Here is a 23042-nt window from a genome sequence, read left to right as displayed (position 1 = left end):
CTGCAACAAGCATACCTTAGCAAAAAATACGGTGAGGTGAGTTTCACTGCCAACAATCCAAATAGGGAATTTTGGAGATTTCAAGTAGGAACCAACCTAGAACAAACATAGCAAAATATAACAAAGGAAACAGTATAGCACCTGGTAAGTGTATGCTCACAATTATTTGAAGTATAACCTATATAGTACAATCTATATACCCTATATAGACCTAGTCACATTTAAATGTAATAATGTACTGTGAGAATGCTGAGTGTATAAAGGAAGTGTCTCAGGTGTATATTATAACCTTTACATCAGAACAATAATAATGAAAGTTCAACATTGCAAGATATAGCTAGCTTAGTCCTAAGGGTTACTCTCAAATTTTCTTGAAGTTCCTACGTGCAATGAGCACTTCAGAATTTCAACTTAATTCCTCAAACCCAAGCCATACACTTTATAATTTACAAGGAAAATAATTATACATTAACAAGCTTTATGAATACATGAAGGGAAAAAGACATAAGAACATAGTTTTCCTCAAAGAATCGATGATACCATGATGATGTCTCCAAAAAAAACAATCTAAAAGCAGTAAGGTTAAAAATTCTACAGTTTAACTCATCATGGTAAGTTATTTCAATGTACAATATAGTCTCTTTAAAATGTTTTAAAAACCGTACTTACATTTGTCTTCAAATGTACATACCTACATGCCTGTTATAGTATCAAACCTTGAAAGGTATTGATGTACTGTGAGAATGCTTCACAGGTAAAAGAGGATATTTTTGAGGGAGGCAGTGCTGGGGTTTGAACTCATGCCCTTATACTTGTTGGGTTGATGCTCTACCATTTGAACCATGCCTCCTGTCCTAGTATTTGCTGAATTTTTTGATATAGTGGCTTTCAGACTTTTCTGCCTGAGCTGGCCTTGAACCACTATTGTTCAGCTCTTAGTCTTCTGAGTAGTTAAGATTACAGATCTAGGCCAACAGCATGTAGGTGGTAAGACTATATACTGAAGAATAAGTAAATGCAAAACTCCAGAAGTATTTTGTAATAATAAAAATAAGTTAAGAAGGCAAAAATATTGTAGCCATTTTGAAAAATAGATGTAACAGTTTCTCAAATATTTAAACAAAGTATTACCATATGTGTGTGTGTGTGTGAGTGTATTTACTTTAGGGTATGCATTGCTGAGAAGTAGGTAGGACATAAATAAATACAAGAAAATTGGAATAACTTCCTGAATCTAGAAATCAGTAACAAGAGAAACCACAGAAAATATTCTATGACATGGAAATAGAACAATTCACATTAAAATTATCAGTGGATCTGAAGAAACAGGAGAGGAAATAAAGTTGCTAGAAGCAAATATGAATGAAACCACAAATATCAGCACTTTGGGTCACAACACAGACAGTGCTGACAGGAAAGTTTATAGCCATAAAAAACAACATTAAAAAATAAGAAAAAGGGCTGGGAAGGTGGCTCAGTGGTAGAGCACTTGCCTTGCATGCATGAGGCCCTGGGTTGGATTCCTCAGCACCACATAAGCAGAAAAAAAAAAGCCGGAAGTGGCGCTGTGGCTCAAGTGGCAGGGTGCTAACCTTGAGCTGAAGAGCTGAGGGACAGCGCCCAGGCCCAGAGTTCAGGCCCCACGACTGGACCCAAAAACAAACAAACAAACAAAAAACAAAAGAAAAATTACAAATAATATGGTGCACCTCAGGCTCTTAGAAAAACATGAACAAACCAAACCTAAAAGCAGTAGATGAAAATAATAAAAAGCAGAAAAAACTTAAAACCCCTCAGAATTATAGACTAATTTTCCTGATGGAAATAGACGCAAGAATTCTTGATAAAATACCCAATATCCATGAACTGAACTCAAGAGGACACTAGAAAGATGACACATCATGATCAAGTTGGGTTCATCCCAGGGATGAAAGGATACAGCAAAATAGGTAAATTAGGTAACATAATACAGCACTTAAACAGAATCAAAGACAAAAAAAAGGTCATATAATCATTTCAGTAGATGTAAAAAAAAAAACAAAAACAAAAACCTAGGAAATTCAACACCGTTTCATGATAAAAAGCCCTGAAGTAACAAGGAATATAAAGAATATATCTCAATATATTTAAGCCTAGATACAGTAAATGCATATCATCCTAACCAGAAAAAAAACCTGAAACCATTTCCTTTAAGCTCAGGAACAATAGTATTCTCCCCATTATATTCAATATACTCCCAAGAATTCTTAAAAATAAGGAAAAAGAAGGAAATAATAGGGACAAATACAGGAAGCAGTCAACTCTATTTGCAGATTATATAGTTCTATACTTAAAAGGATCCTAAAAGGCAGTCCTGGGCAAAAAGTCCACAGAGACTCCATCTTCAATTAATCAACAAAAAGCTGGATTGGTGGGATGGCTCAACGAAGTATAGGAATGTAAAATGGATTATGTATGCGGGTATCAGAAGGAACGAGGGCAAAAAGAGAGGGTATGGATGTGGGTAGATACAGTCTTAAGTATTTTTTTGTTAGTTGTGGGGCTTGAACTCAGGCCTGGGCACTGTCCCTGAGCCTCTTTGTGTTCAAGGTTAGTGACCTACCACTTGAGCCACAATGCCACTTCCAGTTTTTGAATGGTTAATTGGAGATAAGAGTCTCACACTTTTCTGCCTGAGATGGCTTTGAACCATGATCCTCAGATCTCAGCCTCCTGAGTAGCTAGGATTATGGGCATGAGCTACTGGTGCCTGGCATAGTCTTAAGTATTTTATACACAAAACTGAACAATGAACTTGTTCTAAGAAGGGAAGGGATACCAGAAGGGATGGGTTTAACTTGGATACACTGTATGCATAAATGGAGACATCACAGAGAAATCCCTGTGTACAACAAAGAGATGCTAATTAAAGTTACAAAACAGTTTATTTACTTAAAAATATGTTTATAAAAAGCATGCTTGTCCACAGGAGCATAACTGGATAAATTTATAAGACTGACACATTATACGAGAACATCATTTAATTATGAAAAGGAACAAAGTACTAATAAATGTTAAAACAAGGATGAACACTGAAAATATTGCTAAGTTAAAGAAGTCATATATGCTGGGCATTGGAGTTTCACGCCTGTAATGCTAGCTACTCAGGAAGCTGAAATCTGAGAATCACGTTTCAAAGCCAGCCTGGGTAGGAAAGTCCGTAAGACTCTTATCTCCAATAAACCACCAGAAAAATGGAAGTGGCGCTATGGCTCAAGTGGTAGAGTGCTCGCCTTGAGCTGAAGAGCTGAGGGACAGCGCCCAGGCCCAGAGTTCAAGCCTCACGATCAAAAAAAAAAAAAAAAAGTCATATATATTACATGATTTCATTTACATAAAATATCCAGGAGAGACAAAGCCATAGCAAGAGAAAAAAGAACAATGGTGGCCGGGGTGGGAACCAGAAGTGAGGTTAAAGGTTACAACTTCTTTATAGCCTGAGTCACACTCTGAAACTAGATAGGGATGGTTCCAGCCTGATAGCATACTAACACCCGCTAAAGTGAGTAATTATTATTATTATTGTTTTTTTGGTTGTATAGGTCATGGGGCCTGAACTCTGGACCTGGGCGCTGTCCCTCAGCTCGAGCTCAAGGCTAGCACGCTACCACTTGAACCACAGTGCCACGTCCGGCTTTTTTCTTTTTGCTTATGTGGTGTTGAGGAATCGAACCCAGGGCTTTATGCACACAAGGCAAGAACTCTACCACTGAGCCACCATCCCAGTCCTAAAGTGCATTCTTTGAAGTGGTGAATTTTATGACATGTGAGTTATGTCTATCTTTGAAAAAAATGAAGCCAAAAGTACCTTAAGTCACATTCTTCTTTGTCAGGCTGTGTGTTCATGTGGATAAATAGGAATAGAGAGATTTCATCACTGAATATGTATGGTTAAAATGATATGTGAATGTTAATTTCATCTTTAAAAAATAACTTGTTAAACTATCAAAAATGGAGAAATGTATAAATGTACAAAATTAACACAAGCGTAATTACTTCTGCTAACCCATTTCTCTAAGCATCTAGTGAAAAGTAAAAGCACAGAGATCATGAGACCTCAGATACAGATCAACATAACATCGTGTAATGTAATTTCTCTTTTTAAAGTGCCAACTTGGCTTAGAGGTCTTGGCTAGAAACTAGTCAGTTTTCTTTAAAGAAGATACCTGATTAAATTCACAACTCAGTTACCTTCCTTATGAGTCTTTCACACACCAAACCATTAGGGACCCTACCCTTCCATGCCCCAAGGCCACAGACATTATCCAAATTAGACAGTTCACAAGGATCCCCAGAAGCCTTGTTAACCCTATCAAACCTGCCATATACAGGTATGCTGCTCCAGCTTGCTGGCCTCCTGTCCCCCAATGTAGCCCTATACCACCCTGTCAAGAAGCCCTCTATCTTTTACAGTACATTTTGTTGGGCTATTAAAAGAGCTTTTCAGTGTATATTCCTTTAGAGGAAACAGGGTATCACAGTCGTTATTTTTATGAAATAATGTGAAAAAAGAGTAACTAAGCATTCCATATCTAGGCAGACAGACTATCAAGTACCAACACTCAATGATATTTGACGTTATATGTTATATGTTTGGGAAAATGATAGGATACCAGTTTGGCTATAGAACAGGAATAAAGAGAGAAATGAAACTGAAAGATAGGATCAAGATCCTGAGGCTCTTACAAGCTATATGGTAAATATTTCAAAACATGCGATCTCCACAACCTAGCCTCCTAGAACACATGTGGTTGTGTGTGCCTATATGCCCATTTCCCTTCATGACAGATGAATGTGTGTGCTAAGGGAGAGGAAGGATCTGGATCTCTGGTTGCCAACTGTCTTGGGAGTAGCTTTGGGCTGTATAATTAAAATGACTGGAAAAGAAGAAGTTGCTATCATTTACCCAAATTAACCAGTGAGGGCAAGATGAGCCCTATCTGATTATCATACCCACCTCACTCTAAATGCTCTCAGGAAGAGGAATGCCATCTGTCAAACTAACACACATGCACGTGTACACACACAGCAAGAGAACAAGAAACTTAATCTGCTTAAAAATAATCATCACCATTAGAACGAACCACTACTATGGCACCACCATTCTAAAATTAAAAAAAAGAAGTTTAGTCAAGCACCGGTGGCTCATGCCTGTAATCCTAGCTACTCAGGAGGCTGAGATCTGAGGATCGTGGTTCAAAGCTAGCAGGGGCAGGAAAGTCCATGAGACTCTTATCTCCAATAAACCACTCAGAAAACCAGAAGTGGCACAGTGGCTCAAGTGGTAGAGTGCTAGCCTTGAGCTGAAGAGCTGAGGGACAGTGTTCAGGCCCAGAGTTCAAGTCTCATGACTGATCAAAAAAAAAAAAAACACAACAAAAAAACCAAAAAAATTAGATCTACTTTTTCTTAAGATTTTTTCTAAGATTTTGACATTTGAATACAAATAATGTGCATTTAAAATTACTTGAAATACTCAATTTTATTTCAGATTGCACAGAAAGTCAATTAAGTATATTGCACTAAATGAAGGCTTCATAGCAGTTCCTAACCCTTGTACATGTGTAAAAAGAGTTTAGTGTTGTAAAATGCTTGGGATTTTATTTTATTTTTTTAGTGTAAAATCATTTTTTTCAGATGGAAAAGATAAAAGTCAGAATTTCAGGCATTTGGAAAATTCTCTTTTGTTGCCTGATAAGGTATTTCCAGTTGTTATGGTGAGGCATACTCTTCATTAATGAAACAGTGTCTCACTTTTCTTCAGCCTACAAAATAATGTATTAATAATTAATCATAGATTGCTTTGATTTATATATGTTCTAGATTCTACTATATTCATCTCACAGGAGAGACAGAATGATCAAGAATAATCAGGCAGTTTAACTCCTTAATAACCCTGTCAGTTTAGGGTAGGAAGTAAGGGAGGAACTGAAGAGATTGGTATTACAATTTTAAGTAAAAATGTGTCATCACAGGAACAAAAATAGCATGCATAACACTGGGTATGTGATTATAAAACATTTAAAGAACCTTAAAAATGGACTCACCTTACAGTATCTTAAAGCTTCCATTAATGTTAAAAACCCTACAGCTGCTTGTTCATGTATACCAAGAAGTTCTGCAAAAAATAAAACAAATGACAAAGTTAGCATTATGTTACTATATATTAATCTGAAAAGTACATGCAGATGTATAATAATATATACTCAACATACTAATATACTTATACATATATTTGTATCATAAGCAAAATTCCTTTTATTCAAAACTACACTTTAAAATGTACCATATATTAAAAGGTCACATCACTATACTACTCATTACCAAATACCTTTAGTGGCTAGGCATGGGTTTGCATGACTATAATAAAGAATTCTTTTTCTGAATCCAAAGATTTATTGGCAAAATAAAGTAGACTTAGATTTATTTGACTCTGAAAAACAAGTGGGTATGTTAATCACAAATAGAAAACATATCCCTGGGTTGCTGTGACCCTGATACATGGTACTTATTAATGGACATCTCATACTACCCCCTCTGTAAATGAACCCAGACACTATGCTTAGACTGGAGACATAATGATAAATAGTAAACAGTTTCTGCTTATAAAGCTAAGAGTTGACAGAGAAAGAAAAATGAAAAAATTTGCGTGCTGTCTACAAGCGCACGCACACACACACACACACACACACACACACACGCACACACACACACACACACACACACAGAGTTAGGATAGTAGTTGCTAACAGTGTTAAGGAAGGTTTACAGATGTTGTAACTTTTGAGTTCAGTCCTGAAGCATATGCAGTAATTTTCCAAGTCAAAGAAGATAAAAGAAAATTGAAAGCAAAGGAAACAGCAGAGGTATGGAAATCAATGTACTCAAGATGAAATATTTGTTAAAGCTTCCTGTGCTTTTTCAGTTTTGCTTTGTGCTGTTTCTTGTTTTCTGAGAAGGAGCATACAATATTGCCTTCACTGGACTCAATGAAGACCTAGTAAACAATCCTCTAAACTCAGCCTCTCCAGTAGATGGGACTAAAGTTGTGTGACACCATACCTGTTTCCTTAAACACATCTAGCCTGAAGACTCTGATAATAATTAACTTAAAAGTATGGTCTGTAGTTGGATGGACAGAGATCATAACTTTGCTTTTCCAAATTTGGGTATGTTTGTGACTTCTAAATTGTAATAAACGGGAAGGTAGGCTCAAAACACAGGAAAGGCAAGCCAGGGCTGGATATGGATGGGAATCACTGGCAGAGAGCATTCACAGAGGTAGACAAGACAGAACAGTCTGTACAGAGAAAAGGGAAGAGATTATTCCATACTGGGTTATAACTCACAATATATTTTTTCATAGATGAGAGCCATTAGCTAATGTACAGTAAGCAGTAATATGATAATATGTATTTAGGTCCATAAATAAGTCTAAAAATTCCTTTTTCCTCATTAAAAACCACATTTACTATAAATATAATATATACATAATTTTGCATCCTTTTAACCACCTGGTCATAACTTGTACATTATCTTACCATACAATACAATAACATTAAACCGCATCTCTGTTCTGAACAGATATATACAAAACAATCCAAGTACTGACAGATTAGTGTTTGGGGTTTGCAAATTCAAAATTAATAGAGGAGCAAATGTGGTGGCTTATGCCTGTAATTTCAGCTACTTGGGAGGTGGAGACAGGGGGATTGCAGTTTGAGGCCAGACTTGGCAAAAAAGTGAGACTCTATCTCCAAGAGAAGTAGATTTTTATGGTGTATGCATGTAATTCCAGCTTACAAAGTAGGTAGGATGGCAGTCTAAGCTTATCCAAGCAAAAAGTATAAGGTTCCATCTGAAGAATGACAAATGAAAAAGCTTGAGGGGCAAAGCACTTGCCTGGTAAGCAGAAAACTCTGGATTCAAACCCCAGAACTACCAAAGAATGTAAAATAAGCAGAAGGCAAAAAGAAATACAGTTTGTATTGTCACTAGCTTCTTATAGGTAAGGATGAGCTAGACCAATGATCCTTATATTGGGGTTTATTCTTTGGGTCCAGAAGACACTTTTGGATACTGTGTGAGATCAAGATGCTTCCCTCTTACTCTCTCATAAGTGCAGTTTTACACAGGCCAAATGTATTACACCACAGCAGACTGATTTCATAAACATACAAAAATCCAGTAGTCTACTAATAAGCTAGAGATTAAGGAGAACTGAAAAAATGCTAAATAATGTCAATCTCTAATTTTGTTTAGTTTTTCATTTACAATGCTATTTATATTAAAAAGTAAATAGCCATTTAAGTTCCACCATTTAATTTCTAAAATCAGTTATCACCACCTAGTGTTATGATTAGATACTACATCTGTTTCCTTGAATTTTAACTTGTGTAAAATAGTATGTTTGCAAGATATTAAAAACAGCTTATTAGCTTTTCATAAATTTTGGGTTATAAATTATTCAGATTCAGTTAGCAATCACATGCTTAACTGAGATTGGGAGGATCATGGCTCTAGGATGATCTGGGCAAAGAACTTTGATGTGAGCTCTTCTCAACAGAAAAAGCTGAATGTGGCAGGGCACATTTGTCATGCTAGTGCACACTTGTCATATCAGTATTGCAGGGACACTTGGGTAAACAGGAGGACTACAGTCCAGATTAAACAAGACAAACAAGCAAGACCCTATAAAATAACCATGGCAGAGACAGGCACTTGTAGCTACCACCTACTACTTGGGAGGGTGAAATTAAGAGGATCAGAGTTTGAGGCCTTAAACTCTGATAAGCTCATGAGACACCATTCTCCCCTCCTATTCTCTTAAGCTAAATGGGAGGGTGAGACTAGAAGAACTGTGGTACCAGGGCAGAGAAGTTCTCAAGGTTCTGTCTCCACAGAAGGGAAGCTGGACTTGGTGGTACATGCCTATGATCCTGACCAGAAGGCTAACAGTAGGTATGAATCATGGGTCAGTGTGTGGCTGGGTGAGAAGTGAGAGCCTGTCTTGATTGGATAGATCTGTCCATTAGAAGACTCATTCAGTTCCTGTTTGACTTTCAGGGCTATGAGATATCAGATAACCAGACAGCATGAGAGAAATTAAAAACTTCTTTGGCCAACTTTAATATCTAGTTTATCTTTATTGATTCTATTGGTTCTATATATAACACTCCTTGAAACACATGTATATTAAAAGGATGGCTAGATGAAGCTAAACAGCAAGTTCACTCACATACTTATTTTAGGGAAAGAGGGCATTTAACATTTACTGTTGGTGCTTTTCAAGTGCAGAATACCAATAGACACCATATTTCACAAGAAAACTCTTAATCGTGTGTGTGTGTGTGTGCGCGCGCGCGCGCGAGTGTGTGCGTCCGCATGCCAGCCAGCACTGGGGCTTGAACTTAGAGCCTGGATACTGTCCGTTTGCCAGCCAGCACTGGGGCTTGAACTTAGGGCCTGGATACTGTCCGTTTTTTGCTCAAAGCTGGAGCTCTATCACTGGAGCCACAGCTCCACTTAACAGCTATTTGTGGTCAATTACAGATAATAGTTTCATGGGCTTTCCTGTACAGGATAGCCCTCCTACTGATACAAACAAAACAAAACAAACAGAAGTACTTAGTATGGTTTTTTCAATATTACATAACTTCTGTTATATTGCTAGAACAGCAATCCAATAAATGCCGACAAATGTATAGATTTTTATTTAAGCTTACATAGTTGAAAACACAAGCAAGTTCAAATGAATATTGTTAATGACTGAAGGAAAATACAAGAAACATACCTTGCCTGTTTTCTTTCTGTTCCAAGGTAATTATTTGCTTGGTTTTGGTCTTTATACTTAATCCACAGCAAAATACAGTCTTGACAGGCAATATTTCAGAAAACATAAACCATGAATTTGTATATATTAAGAACCTCAAACTTGATAATTGATTGAAGTGTTATTTAAAGGAAGTAATACACTGACTGTAAGAAAAAGAACCTACGGGGACTACAAGAGGCTGATGAGAAGCCTAGATAGAGACAGAAGAATTCTGGCTGGGGAGTAGGATAGGTTGAAAGAAAGTATAGAACGTGTAGAAAAATTAACCATAATAACTAGTAGCATGTGCCAGAGAAATGTACAAAAACCAAGTAGAGTTAGAGCAACAGAACACAGGAGGAAGCAGCAAGGACAGAGGCCAAGTGGGAAGGGGTAGGCCCTTCAACCAGAGTTCAGCAAAGGCAAGCAAGTTCAGCTATTCCTTCTAAATCACCTCAAGTTCTTAATCTCAGGGCCCAGAAGCCATTGGGAGAAGAGAAAGAGGTGGTGTTTGGGGGGAGACCATAAAGCCCAAATATTATCTAACAGACTGGGCTATTTTTAGCTTGCAGGCACAAATGCTTTGAACTATGAATCAGAATAGGTTTCAAAGGAGTAGGATAACCTGAATTCTGGGAAGCAGATTAAGGTAACCTGCTAGTTTCTTTCCCCATGAATTTCATTCTTTAAAATTTGAGAGGGAAAGAGGGAATAGCTTACACTTAGCAAAAGGAAAGAAATGTAAGTATCACCTGATGTGAAAGAAATAATTGTATTGTCAAAGCTCTATAGACCATGATAATGACAATTTGCCTTGTGAAGGTTAAAATGTGTTTGTGACTTTAACTAAGTATCACTATTCCACAATACTGTGAAATATATGAAATTTATGTAATCAACTAATCTCAATTTTAAAAAAAGAAGAAAAGTGAGAAAAGGGGTGTGTTAGGAGCGATGGGTGACAATGTTATTAGACACTTTGTACTCATATGCTGTTTTGTAGAATGGGAACTTCTTTGTACAACCACTTAAAGATAGTGAAAAATTAAAAAAAAATTGGCTTTTATCCAAAAGTAGCAAAACTAAGCTCTCAACCTCATCAGTACATGAATGTGTTACCTAATGAGAAGGGGAGTAAAAATCGTTCTGACATTTCTGAAACAATAAAATGAAGAACTAGATCATACTACTGTGCTTTTTAAATTCTGGATTTTCACATAAATATATATATATATATATATATAATTTTTCAGGTAATTAAGTATATTGATTTCTAAAGCTTGACAAAATTTTATACTTAAAATTCAGTCATCTAAATGGAATAAAAAAGTACTAGTTTCTCAATCATAATATTTGGTTTTGTTTGATGACTATTTTATCTACTTAAGAATTATTAAAAAAATAGAGAGTAAATTTGCCAATGAACTCTGAGAACTGTGGAACTGCATGCATGTCTTTTCTCACACCTAAGTTGAGTTAGCAAACAAATTTAGACAGATTCCAATACAAACTGTGGACAGTTTTGGTCACAGTTAATCAGCTTTTCTTAACAGAATGTGTTTTCATTTGATGCCTCTGACAATGAAAGAAGTTATATGAAAGAAATATAGTAAGACACCTTATTTACAAATTTGTTACAATGTGGTTTTTAACCAACTGTAGTACAGAAAAGGTAATTAAAAAATCTCAAAAGAAAAAATTTTAAAACCCTGCTTGGTTGATGCTGAGTTCTAAGCTTTATGTTTATCATTCATTGTGTTTAAATCATTGTGTCATCTGCTGAGTTGATTCCCTGAGCTTAATTTTTTGAAACTGATTCTCCAAAAGCAAATGGTGTCCAAAAAGTTAATGTGCTTAAGAGATAAAGTGAAAACTTTAGATTTGGTGAAGTCAGCTTGTCTTTAGCTAAAGTTGGGTGGCATTATGGGTAAAGTGAATCAAGCATCTACAGTACAATACTGAACATTCACCATGTTTCCTCAGTGGAAGTCTCCTTGAATCACTGACATGGATACCCAGAGCAAGAGGGTCTATTGTAATTGAAGCCAGACAGAAAAGTGGCAATGGAAGTCTCAGTAGTTTAGAAGTCTCAGATAAAATCAATGCCAAGCATTTTAAAAAAGAAAATATGCTTATTAAAAGTAACATACACAGGCTGGGAAGGTGGCTCAGTGGTAGAGTGCTTGCCTTGCATGCCTGAGGCCCTGGGTTCAATTCCTCAGCACCACATAAGCAAAAAGAAAAAAGCCGGAAGTGGCGCTGTGGCTCAAGTGGCAGAGCGCTAGCCTTGAGCTGAAGAGCTGAGGGACAGCGCCCAGGCCCAGAGTTCAGGCCCCACAACCGGAACCCCCCCCCCAAAAAAAGTAACACACACACAAAAATCCTCTAGATTCTCATAGCAAATACTTTAAATTTCAAAGCTTTGTACTTTTTCCTTAATTTTAAGGAACAAATATTGTACCGTGGTAAATACTGAGATTATTTTTTCTAAAGAAGTTAGCCCTACAGTCCCACTATCATACTAGAGAGAACAAAGCCCTGAGAAAGTTTATAACTCGACTGAAGACATGTACTTAGGATGGGAACTCAAGATTATCTGGCTCCAAAATCTATACCCTTATTGTTATGGGGCCTCAGAAACTGTAAAGAATTCTTCTATGAGAAAGTACTTACCTTCACCCCTAAGTAAGGTAAGAGCCATGAAATGGATGAAAATCAATACATTCCACTGAAAGAGTACTCACATAAGAAATAAAGAGTATACTTACGCATTCCTGAGCATTCTCTATCACCATCCCATACATTAGAAACAGCATGTCCTGTTAGTAGGAGGTTAATCAAACTTTGGCTAGAAATAAAATTTAAAAGAAATTAATACTTGAATAAAAATAATACCAAAGGAGCAAAGTCCTGGCTTTTTATATTAAGTTAAGGAAAACCTTAAATTTCCCATTTTATAAACCCAGCCTTGTTAAAGACATCACAATACATATTATCACATGGTATCTGTTATTAAATACATACAGATACACACTTAACTCTAAGATACCATACTTAAGTGGATAAAAAATGATATATAGAGCCTGGTGCTGGTAGCTCACACCTGTAGTCCTAGCTACTCAGGAGGCTGAGATCTAAGGATCATGGTTCAAAGCTAGCCTGGCCAGAAAGTCAGTGAGACTCTATAATCTCCAATTCACTGCCAGAAAACCAGAAATGGTACTATGGCTCAAATGGAAGAGTATCAGCCTTGAGTACAAAGAAGTTCAGGAATAGCACCCAGGCCCTTAGTTCAAGCCTATACCAAACCAAAAAAAAAAAGAAAAGAAAAAAATTATATATAGACTGATAATTAATATTCCTATCTTTAACATGTAATTATTAATATATACAGATTTTAATGGAGGATATATGAATTTTAACCACTGAGGCAAAGAGGTCTAAAAAAAGGGTTCATGTGTAAAAGTGGATTAACTGTTACTCTTAGAATAATTTTGGTTAACCTAAGCTAAAACTAAAAGCTTAAGAGGTAAAATGGGGATTTGTTTCTCCCAATAAAAAAAAATTCTAAGAAAACCCTATTTCTAGGCAAAAATGAGATTTAAAAACATCTCATAAATGAGACATAAAATAGAATTTGTTAGAATACCTTCCCACAATCATCTTAAAACAAAATGTTCTGACACTAAACATAGTGCATACATTAACCTAAACCGAAAGTTAGCATGACACACATAAAGCAAGCAATTTGTAACGCACAAGACTTACAATTCATGGATGTTAAGTGTGAGCAGTCCTGATTAGCAAGATTACCTGACTCAATCATCTACCAGTCAATTGATACAGAAGCCCCCAGGAGGAGATTTAGTTCCTTACCTGCCATGCCCATATACAGGATCTATCAATGGTTCACTTGTATCTTCAATTTCATTTTTTATATTTTCAATGCCCTAAAGAAACCAGTAATTCGTTGACTTACTTTAAAAACTAAAATATGAATTATGGTCAGTTTAGTATGAATTAATAAAGTGCAATCTTTAAAGTAACGTTTTTTTCAAAGAAATATCCAGACTTGAAGAGGGAGTGCATTTGAAATGAAAACTGTAACAAGTAGCTTTCTAAGAGTATCTTTTATTTGCTCTCATAGGCTGTATATAAAGAAAATGGATGGACTTGTATGTAATATATCTAATGCTGGTCAAAGGGGAAAAATAAAACTTAACCTTGAAGGGAATGGAGAATATTTAACAAAATGGCAATGTTCATTAAAAATCAGGCTAAATTAAATTAAAACCTAATATAACTATTAAGGCTACTAAGTGATTTTACATTAGGTCATTTAGACAACTTACTAATACTTATATAGAAGCATGGCTTTCAACAGACATAAATTTAAGTATATGAAAGTACAGCTGGGACATAAGAAAATGTAAATCTATTTGATTGCTTTCTCTCAAATATTGATAATTCAAATGTATACCAACAAAATAAAATGGAAATTAAGAATAAGAAGTTTCTTATTTTCTTGAAAATAAGATTTTTTGATACTTTTTAATCTCTCAAAAAGACAAATGCCAAAGTAAAGTTCTAGACACTGGGCAAGGACAAGAAAATTCAGGATTCTAACTTCATCAGCTCCAAATGATATGAGGTGACATTAATTTGCTATTTACATAATTCTCACCACTACTTCCATCACCTTATAGACCACTTCTAAGAACTAAATAGATAATTAACAGTCAAAATATTCAAAGACAGCAGGGGAAACAAACAGATATGTGATTTTGTGCCTGCCATCCTACAAACAATCAAGGAGACTACAGTGAAGTCAAAACAAATAACAGAAACAAATGACACAATCCCCTTCAAAGAGCACTCAGAAAAATGACTAACATAATGATGTACTGGTTGAAAAGGAGAACAAGCAAGAAATATCAAATGTGTTGGGCATAAAACACTGGAGAATGAACAATAAAGTGCTCATAAGCAACCAGTCATGTTGGCACCACCTCGGCTACTCCCAACACCTATTCAACTGTTTCTGGTTCTTTCTTTTATTTATCTTTATGTTGTACATCCAGTAATTGTCTAACTTTTCCTATTTAACTTTCTAGATTTCTTCCCTTTTTTCACTGTCTTAAATTAGGATTCACCTATAATACTCACTTTTCTAATTTCCCTAAACCTAGACTTATATTTCATACATATATCAAGTCTCTTAATTATAAATTCTGACCCCAATTTAAGGCATCTCGTACCAACAAGATCCTAGCCCTTCCTTGTTGAAAATTTTACTGGTTCCAATTTTGAATAAAAACTTAAGTATTTCTGCATAATACATAAGACCTTTCAAAGAGACATTTTTCCAAAGTTGACTAATCTTCCACTATTTTCCTTCTGGAATATTATGCTGCATTTGTACATAATTTATTTCTCAAATATATGTTATACTTCCAATCCCTTATACCTCTAGACTTGCTTCTTCACTGCTTAAAAAAAAATTCCTTATGCAAATTTTGGCTCATCTGTCAAGTCCCCAAATCCATCAAACTGTCCAATAAACATTAAATGATAAAAGATTGATTTCAGACATGGTATATCTAGTAGAAAATTCAACGGGGACTAACAAGCTACCAGAAGTATGAGACTGGCATTTGAGAGAAAGGCTAGCATACATACTAGAACTAGCCACTCCATAAGTGGAGAATGAACTATCCATAAAGCAACTGCACACAGGACCAAGCACATGAAATGTTTGTAATACTAAAATTCAGAAGGGGAGAGTAAAGACAAGAAGATAACTTGTACAGAAAATATTGAAAAAAAAACAACAAATGACAACAACAACAAAAAGAATTGTAAGATGTTATAGGAAGAACACTAACACAGTGGTTTATCAGATTAAGTCAAGAAAATATTCCAGAAGCGTGTGAACAGGTCAAGTATCAGACATTGCTAAAATTAAAAACAAAATTCAAAAGAACTGACAACATTTCATAATTGGAACATTACCTATTACCTCTTCAGTCCAGAAGAATAGAGGTAAAAGTTAAGTCTGAAAATGCTTAGTAAGTGAATGAAGAGGAAATGAGTTAATTTCTTATTAACAGTCTAAGATTTAGAAACAGCAGCGGGAAATGGGCTATTCATCACAGCAGAAAAACAGTACTAAAATAATAAATGGCAGAAAAGAAGCATCTTCTTAAACAAACCTTGGTCAGTAACACAGAATACAGAAAAAGCAATACTCCAAATTTGTTTCCCCACATTGAATACTGATCCAAGACAGCATCTTTTAATTCGGATAAACTTCTAAATGATCTTTTACTGGAGAGGAAAAAGAGAAGTAAGTATTAGTATCATGGTGAGATTTGTGATATTTATAAATGGGAGAAATTTAGATTGCCTCATACATTAAAAACATACAAACAGTACATTTTTATTACATTTCAGGTTTCTGAATACTAATTAAGCCATTCCAAAAACAAAAAACAGCCACTGCTGACAACTACCACTACATACAATGTATACTACAAAGACAGACAGTTTACTTGACAAGGAATCTCTTCATCTCTTAGGTGCAACACTTCTCATCAATATTATTGAAGAATGTATCTAGAAAATAGAGTGGTCCTCTTTAGAGAGGTATTTAATAACCATGAAAATGCTTCTGAAACCTGAAAATTATTTGACAAATGTCTAAGCACTAGTCCTATGGTATACTTTTGTGGCTTTAAAAATAAAAGTGTTAACTTTCAAAATAAATGCCACCTACAGGTTCTATCAATATAACCATCCTTACCTTTTGTTCTGTAATAAAAAAAAATAAAATAAAAACCTGGGCATTTTTGATTAAAATATTATAGAACGCATACTTTGGCAAATAAGTAATTCTAGTATTTACCTCACTAAAAAAACTTATGTTCATTCAGGACAGAAAGACATAAAGCTAAAATTATTTTCTTTCACTGTTAATGATGGAAGGATTTAATGTTTTTTAAAAACTATACTTTTATAGTTAATTTAGGGCATTTCATAATTTAATTTGCATATATAACTCATCTTGTAATTTGAAAGCAAATTAATCCTCAAGCAAGGTATTTAAATTGCACATTTAAGTAGTACAGTATTATATAAAATAAAATCTAGGAACCTTTCCATAGAATGAACAAACTTAAAATGGCAATGTGTCCACAAGTTAAGTATTTTAAATGTTCTGATGTTACTTACTGAATTAATGCATGAAATCGCTCAAAGCCAAGCTCTTCGACAGCCAAGGCAGCTATACATAAAAGACACTTTTCAGCACTACACACGGCAAATAAATGACACAAGATACACAGCAGGCTGTAAATACTGTCAAGCAATCAAAATTTCCCTATTTCTTTACTCCTTACAATTCTCAGTGTATTTTAAACTATACAATAACATCAACTTACATTTCAGCATCTTACTGTGGTCATAACTAACATGGATGTCATACTGAGAATGTGGAAGTTATTACATAAAAATATTTCCTTTTGATTCAGCTATGCTAGGGAAGTCTGTACATGAGGAAAACTTAGTACAGTGCTTCACACGTCACTTTCACGTGTCCTGCACCTTTTTCAAATAATCTAAGTAAAATCATCAAAGCCAATCTGCCTCTTACTTAATATAAATTTTTAGGTTTAATGCTTTATTACCAAACAAAGCACTGAAATTAATTACACAGGTTCACCAACAGCTTTAAGTTTGTTTCCTTATTTTTTTTTTTGGTATAACAATTGAGTTTTCAGTAACTTATTTAGATGTCAATGAAGTATTAGAAAATGAAAGCATTTTAATCAAAAGAATGTTGGTAAGCACTTTACTGAGACCAGAACCTTCTGTAAGTGCTGTGACAGTTTGATATCACTGAATCAGCACACATCATCTCCTTCTCCTAGGACCGGGATGTGAGGCACGGACAGGACCCCTCCTAGCAGCAATAAGCACCAGCACTGACACTCAAATTCGGTCTTTACAAATAGCTGCATCAAAATGTCTGCTTTGTCACAATTTCTTTGAACAATTTATTACATTTTTATAAAGCCAGTCTTACTGCTTTCAAATAAAAAATACCCATTCCTCAATTAAGGAAACTGATTCATTATAGATGCAAAATCCAATTCTCTTAAAATTTAAAATGGTAGCATTAGATTAGCTGTTCAAAGCCTAATTTTAATTCTCCATTGCTTCAAATTACTTTGTAGTATCTTGGCAAAGTCCAAATAGACTAAATAATCTTCAGATTATATGGGAAACAAACTGAAATTGAACCCGAGTATTCGTTACTGCAAACAAGTATGCATTACCGACCAGCCAAAAATATACACACCACATAAGCCAATGAAATTAATGTTTGTACACAATGTACTATTAATGAGAGGAAAACACACTTAAGATTTTAAGATAAAAGTAAAAAGTCTACCTAATCTTTTCCAAATTAAACCCTTTTGTAATTCTTGATTATCCCAATAAGTTTATTAGTAATACGATCAAAATAGAGATAAAGAGAATAATTTAGATAACAGAGGCAAGCAAAAGAAAAAGCTTAGCAGGCAGGAATGGTGGAAAATAAAACACAAGAAAAAGAATGTAGCTAGGAATAAAGGAAGGAACAGGTAAAATAGATTGTTCTATGAAACAAAGATTTTAGTGCATGTTCAGTTCATTTGCCAATATCTGATAAACTCTCAAATTTTTAGTTACCAAAATGTTTAAAGATATGCAAAATTAGAAACATTTTAAATGTAGTTTTAGTTTGTGCCAACTTTTATGATGAGGCACAAAATAGAATGGGATATATTTTTTTGGAGAAGAATTCATATTTCCATCTAAATTAATGCATCTAAATCATATATCCATCTAAATTAGTTACTGAAGTGGCATGTCAGGCATAATGAGGCTATTTAATCTGAAACAGTGTAACTATCAGTATCTGAATAGCATCTTCCACAATAAGTACTCCATACAGTATTAACATCCTGATAAAAAATATTATATAAAAAGATCATACTATAGTTTTTCACATATTTAATGCTGACTACACACATATGTTTTACTGTACCTTTTAATGAGTTCAGTGTTTCTTCTCTCAAAATTTCTATGTCCAAAATGCATCCTTAATGTTTTAAAACCAATCTTAAATAAACTGTTTTACTATCATTTTTGTAAATGCTTTCCACTTAACTTCAAGTGTCATTATCAGCAGTAACAATGTTAAATTCTTTTTGAAAGGCAATTTTTCAAAGGCTTGAAGATAAAATATCACCCAACTGTTTAAATCTTTAAAACTGTTTCTTGCTAATGTGCTCCTAGAACCTGTCCAACTCAAGACATTTTAGCTGCAGAATATTAAAAAGATGACAAGGACAACACAGGACATTTCTACCCTAAGAGGCAAGGGTACCTGGTAAGATAAATCCTATATGGAAAGCAGGGTACATATCAAAAGCAATTGAAATTGGTTTTCTAAATGTCAGGTATCTAATAAAGAAGAAAAATTTCTTTACAGATGGTATTAGTGGCATGTACTCATGGCAAAGTAAGTCAGTAAGCACTTGGTATAGCTAAAAATCACCTGTGAGCAAGATTACTCATCAGAAGATGAAAAGCAATTCTTAACTAGTCTCTGTAGCACTGAAGTCTCCCTTTCACTTGTTCATTGTGGCCAATCACATAAGAATTTTCAAAAACTAGAAGCTGCAGCTGTTTCTTCTATCATTTTATGAGAATAGCTATCATTTTAGCTTTTTTAAAAAAAACTTTAATCAAGATATAGAAAACACAAGTAAGATTACCTTAAAATAATACATATACATAACAATGTCCAAAATTGAGGGTTAAAAAAAACAGAATGTCAATAAGAAAAATGTCTCTATCTTTACTCTAGAAAGCAACTAAAGGTATTTCAGAAATTTAATGAAGTCATAAGCCCCATTTATTTACAATAACTGGGAAAAAAATAAGACACCTTCATAGTATACAGATGTTCTTTAAACTTTCTAAACAACAGTGCCAAATCTGTGGGGAGATGGTTATCAACAAGATGTATTTCTTTTCTCTCTTTTTTTTTTTGAAAAAAAAATTTCAGTACTTAAAATCAATAAAAGGAAAACAAAATATTAAGATTTATTAGTTAAGTTTAGGCTTAGTGATATATTATGTATGAAAGTTAAAAATATTTTCTCTTCTAATTTTTCAATACTTTACTAAAACAAAAGCACAAGAAAATACTTTACTTCAGGAAAAAAATGTATCTTACAAGAATGTTCCACTTGGCAACTAGACTCTGCAGGAGTCCCAGAAATACTAGCGGTTTCCTCAGCTGTCCTTCCTCTTAACCATGAAACGAAGCAGTATGATCCAGAGTTGTCACAAGAAGCACTTTCTAAAATATCACATAAGGTATGACAAAGGAGCTCCTTCTGCTCTTCCTCTAAAAACAACCAAAGTACAAGTTATAATGGTTTTCTTTGAAAAGAAAAAATAAAAATCCCGTCACAAACAGTATTAAGAACATATTCATTTTATAACAAAAATCAAACATTTTAAAAATGGGGAATCTATATAATCTACAGACTGCAGACAAAACTTTGGAAAAACAATGTGCTGTGTGATACTAAAACAATGTGATTAACTAAAGTATCACCACTATGGGAAAATACATGATGTTTGGAATAGCCTCATGGAGATGATCTCTGTTAGGCTGCACACAGAGCTGTTAAGTTCTGCTGACTGCAGAACTAAGCACCAGATCAAGACCCACTGAGACCCCTTCCCCCCTACTAAATTCTGTCCGACCATCCTGCCCCAGTGGAATGAGAATACTGTCAGGACACATGAGACCACATTTATAACATCAGCAGAATCCTCAGGATGTGCTGCAGAACGTAGAAGCTGCTGTTAATATATTGCGGTAATCTGAGCATTAAGATTGTTGCAAATGGCAGAAAATATATGAGATTCACCTCCCCCCTTTTCTAGCAGTGTTAACTCCCCAGAGGCAATGTCATTTTCAGAAACCTTCAAATACTTTCTATAGGATGTGAATATATTTTCACATTCTCTCTATATCTATTTACACTCTCTAAAAAGCTAGATCATACAACATGGTCTCTATCTCTTCTAATGGATTATAAAAAGCTCGATCATACAACATGGTCTCTATCTCTTCCAATGGATTACAAATTCTTCAAAGGCAGGATCTGTGCATTTATTCACTTTAACATAGTCAAAGTCAACTATCTTTTGAATAGTTCCATCAATAAATTTTGTATTTAACAAATTATATACAATAACAAGAATACAGCCAAAATACTTTAATTCTTTAAATTCAAAATCATTAGGTTCTGTTGTCATGGTTTGGAAAGCTGCTACAGCCTTAAATAAAAACTACATTGAATGTATCTAACCTTTTTGGAAATTATTGTGAGGTTCATATGGAATTAAGTAAATGAAAGAAAAGATCTTTGTGCCAGGTGAGAGTAATACAAACATTTGTCATTATCAGGTAGCACCATATATTCCCAAATAAATCATAATATAGTTTCATTTGAAAACTGATTCAGAATTATTTGCAGTACTTGCATTAAGCAAGATGTTGAATGCAAAGGTATTTTGATATCTTTGCCAGCACTAAGACAAACATATATATATACACACACATATGTATGCATATATCTATATTACTATTCTCTACATGTGACATCATCCAGAAATTTTGGGAACTGTATGTATGCTTTAGCAGAGCACCCAAAGTTTTTTTTTCCCTTAGTTTCATTACCTTGACTTACATCTTTTAGTGATCAGGAAAATCAATATGGAAATAAGTATTTAAAAATTTTGAGTCACTATGAAGTTTCACATTTAAATAAATTTCAGGGGAAAAAAATCCCACAATTTTTTTTTTTCAGTGCTGGGGAGCAAACCCAGTCTTCTGATTATGGGGCAAGAGCCCTACCACTGAGCTATAATACAACCCTTGTTTTATAAGACAGTGACTTACTCAATAGCCCCGACTGGTCTCAAACTTTCAATCCTCCTGCCTCTGCTCCTGAGTGTACAGTACTGCACCACTATGTTTGGCATTCAGTTTACTTTTAGACAGTTAATTTTAATTGAATTATTGAATGAATGACGCAGAGACATCTTTAAACACAGATGATGAACAAGTTTTAAAAGAGCTGGCATACCTGAGCAATCCCGCCATGATGACTTCTCAGAAGAAAACAGAAGCTTCTTCAAAAGAAATGCCTTTACACAATTAAAGCAATAATGAGAATGCATTATAAACATAATTCATGTAATTGCAAAATGGGAAATACTAACTTGAAACGCCTTTCTGATCTTTTGAATAATTCCATAAAATTTCAAATTATTTCTCTTCATAGTCAACAGTTAACTATGCAGTAATTAATTAACTTGGACTTTAAGTTTATGAATTTTATTGTATGTCAATAGAGTTATCCATCCCCAATACAAATTTTCTAACAAGTAGAAAAAAAATGATTCAAACTATAGTCACATAAGTAGAAATTACAAATGCTACTACTCTATTTACAAAGTGAATGTCATATAAAACAGGAGTAAGTCTAAATTTCTCAGATTTCTAGGGCTAGTTACACTTAAATACAGAAATGGTTCTTCCCTATTAGCTCTGATCTGTGAAAGAAAATTTTCAATAGTAAGAGTTTAAGGAGTTTATACTTTCCTGGTTTAAAAAACATATGGTCTAAAAGAAAAACAAAATGACAGAAAGGAGTTGTGTGCAATATAGTTTTTCCCTTCTCAAAGGGCAATTCATCTGAATTGCTTTGTTTAAAACAGAAGACCTTGGGCTCCACTATTAAAATCTGAATCTGCAGAAGGCATATCCAAGATAAAGAAGTTTGATGACTCTCTAGGTGTATTTGACAACAGAATTTGAGCAGAAAAGGGGGCTACGTTAAGACAAGTAGAAGTAGGTTTAGAACTTGGTTCACTACTTTATTAATGATGGTGCAAACTACAAAGGGTACAGTGTTCAGTATCTGAGAAAATTTATGTGAGGTACTTTGCATATATCTGGAAACTCATGAGTAATCGAAGATTTCAACAAACTAACTCACTGCTACCAACATAAAATGGAGCAGTGTAACTAAGTACCTAAAAAATTTTTGTGGTA

The 23042-nt window shown here is 34.5% G+C and overlaps 1 protein-coding gene across 1 annotated transcript in view; it reads right to left on the bottom strand.

Moving 5' to 3' along the window:
• Positions 1-23042, bottom strand: part of Fam188a (family with sequence similarity 188, member A) — a 64197-nt gene that overhangs the window by 28337 nt on the left and 12818 nt on the right. Inside the window, exons 3-10 of the mRNA XM_013014708.1 lie at positions 22072-22132; positions 20142-20315; positions 17084-17135; positions 16066-16180; positions 13730-13803; positions 12622-12701; positions 6087-6157; positions 16-96 (exon numbers count right to left, since the gene is read on the bottom strand). Coding sequence (XP_012870162.1) covers positions 16-96; positions 6087-6157; positions 12622-12701; positions 13730-13803; positions 16066-16180; positions 17084-17135; positions 20142-20315; positions 22072-22132 — 708 coding nt within the window. The remainder of the gene's footprint in view (positions 1-15; positions 97-6086; positions 6158-12621; positions 12702-13729; positions 13804-16065; positions 16181-17083; positions 17136-20141; positions 20316-22071; positions 22133-23042) is intronic.

Source organism: Dipodomys ordii, unplaced genomic scaffold, assembly GCF_000151885.1.
Source record: "Dipodomys ordii isolate 6190 unplaced genomic scaffold, Dord_2.0 Scaffold24, whole genome shotgun sequence".
Taxonomy (NCBI): Eukaryota; Metazoa; Chordata; class Mammalia; order Rodentia; family Heteromyidae; genus Dipodomys; species Dipodomys ordii.
Note: the sequence above shows the minus strand (reverse complement) of the source record. Positions and strands in the feature narration are given on the sequence as shown.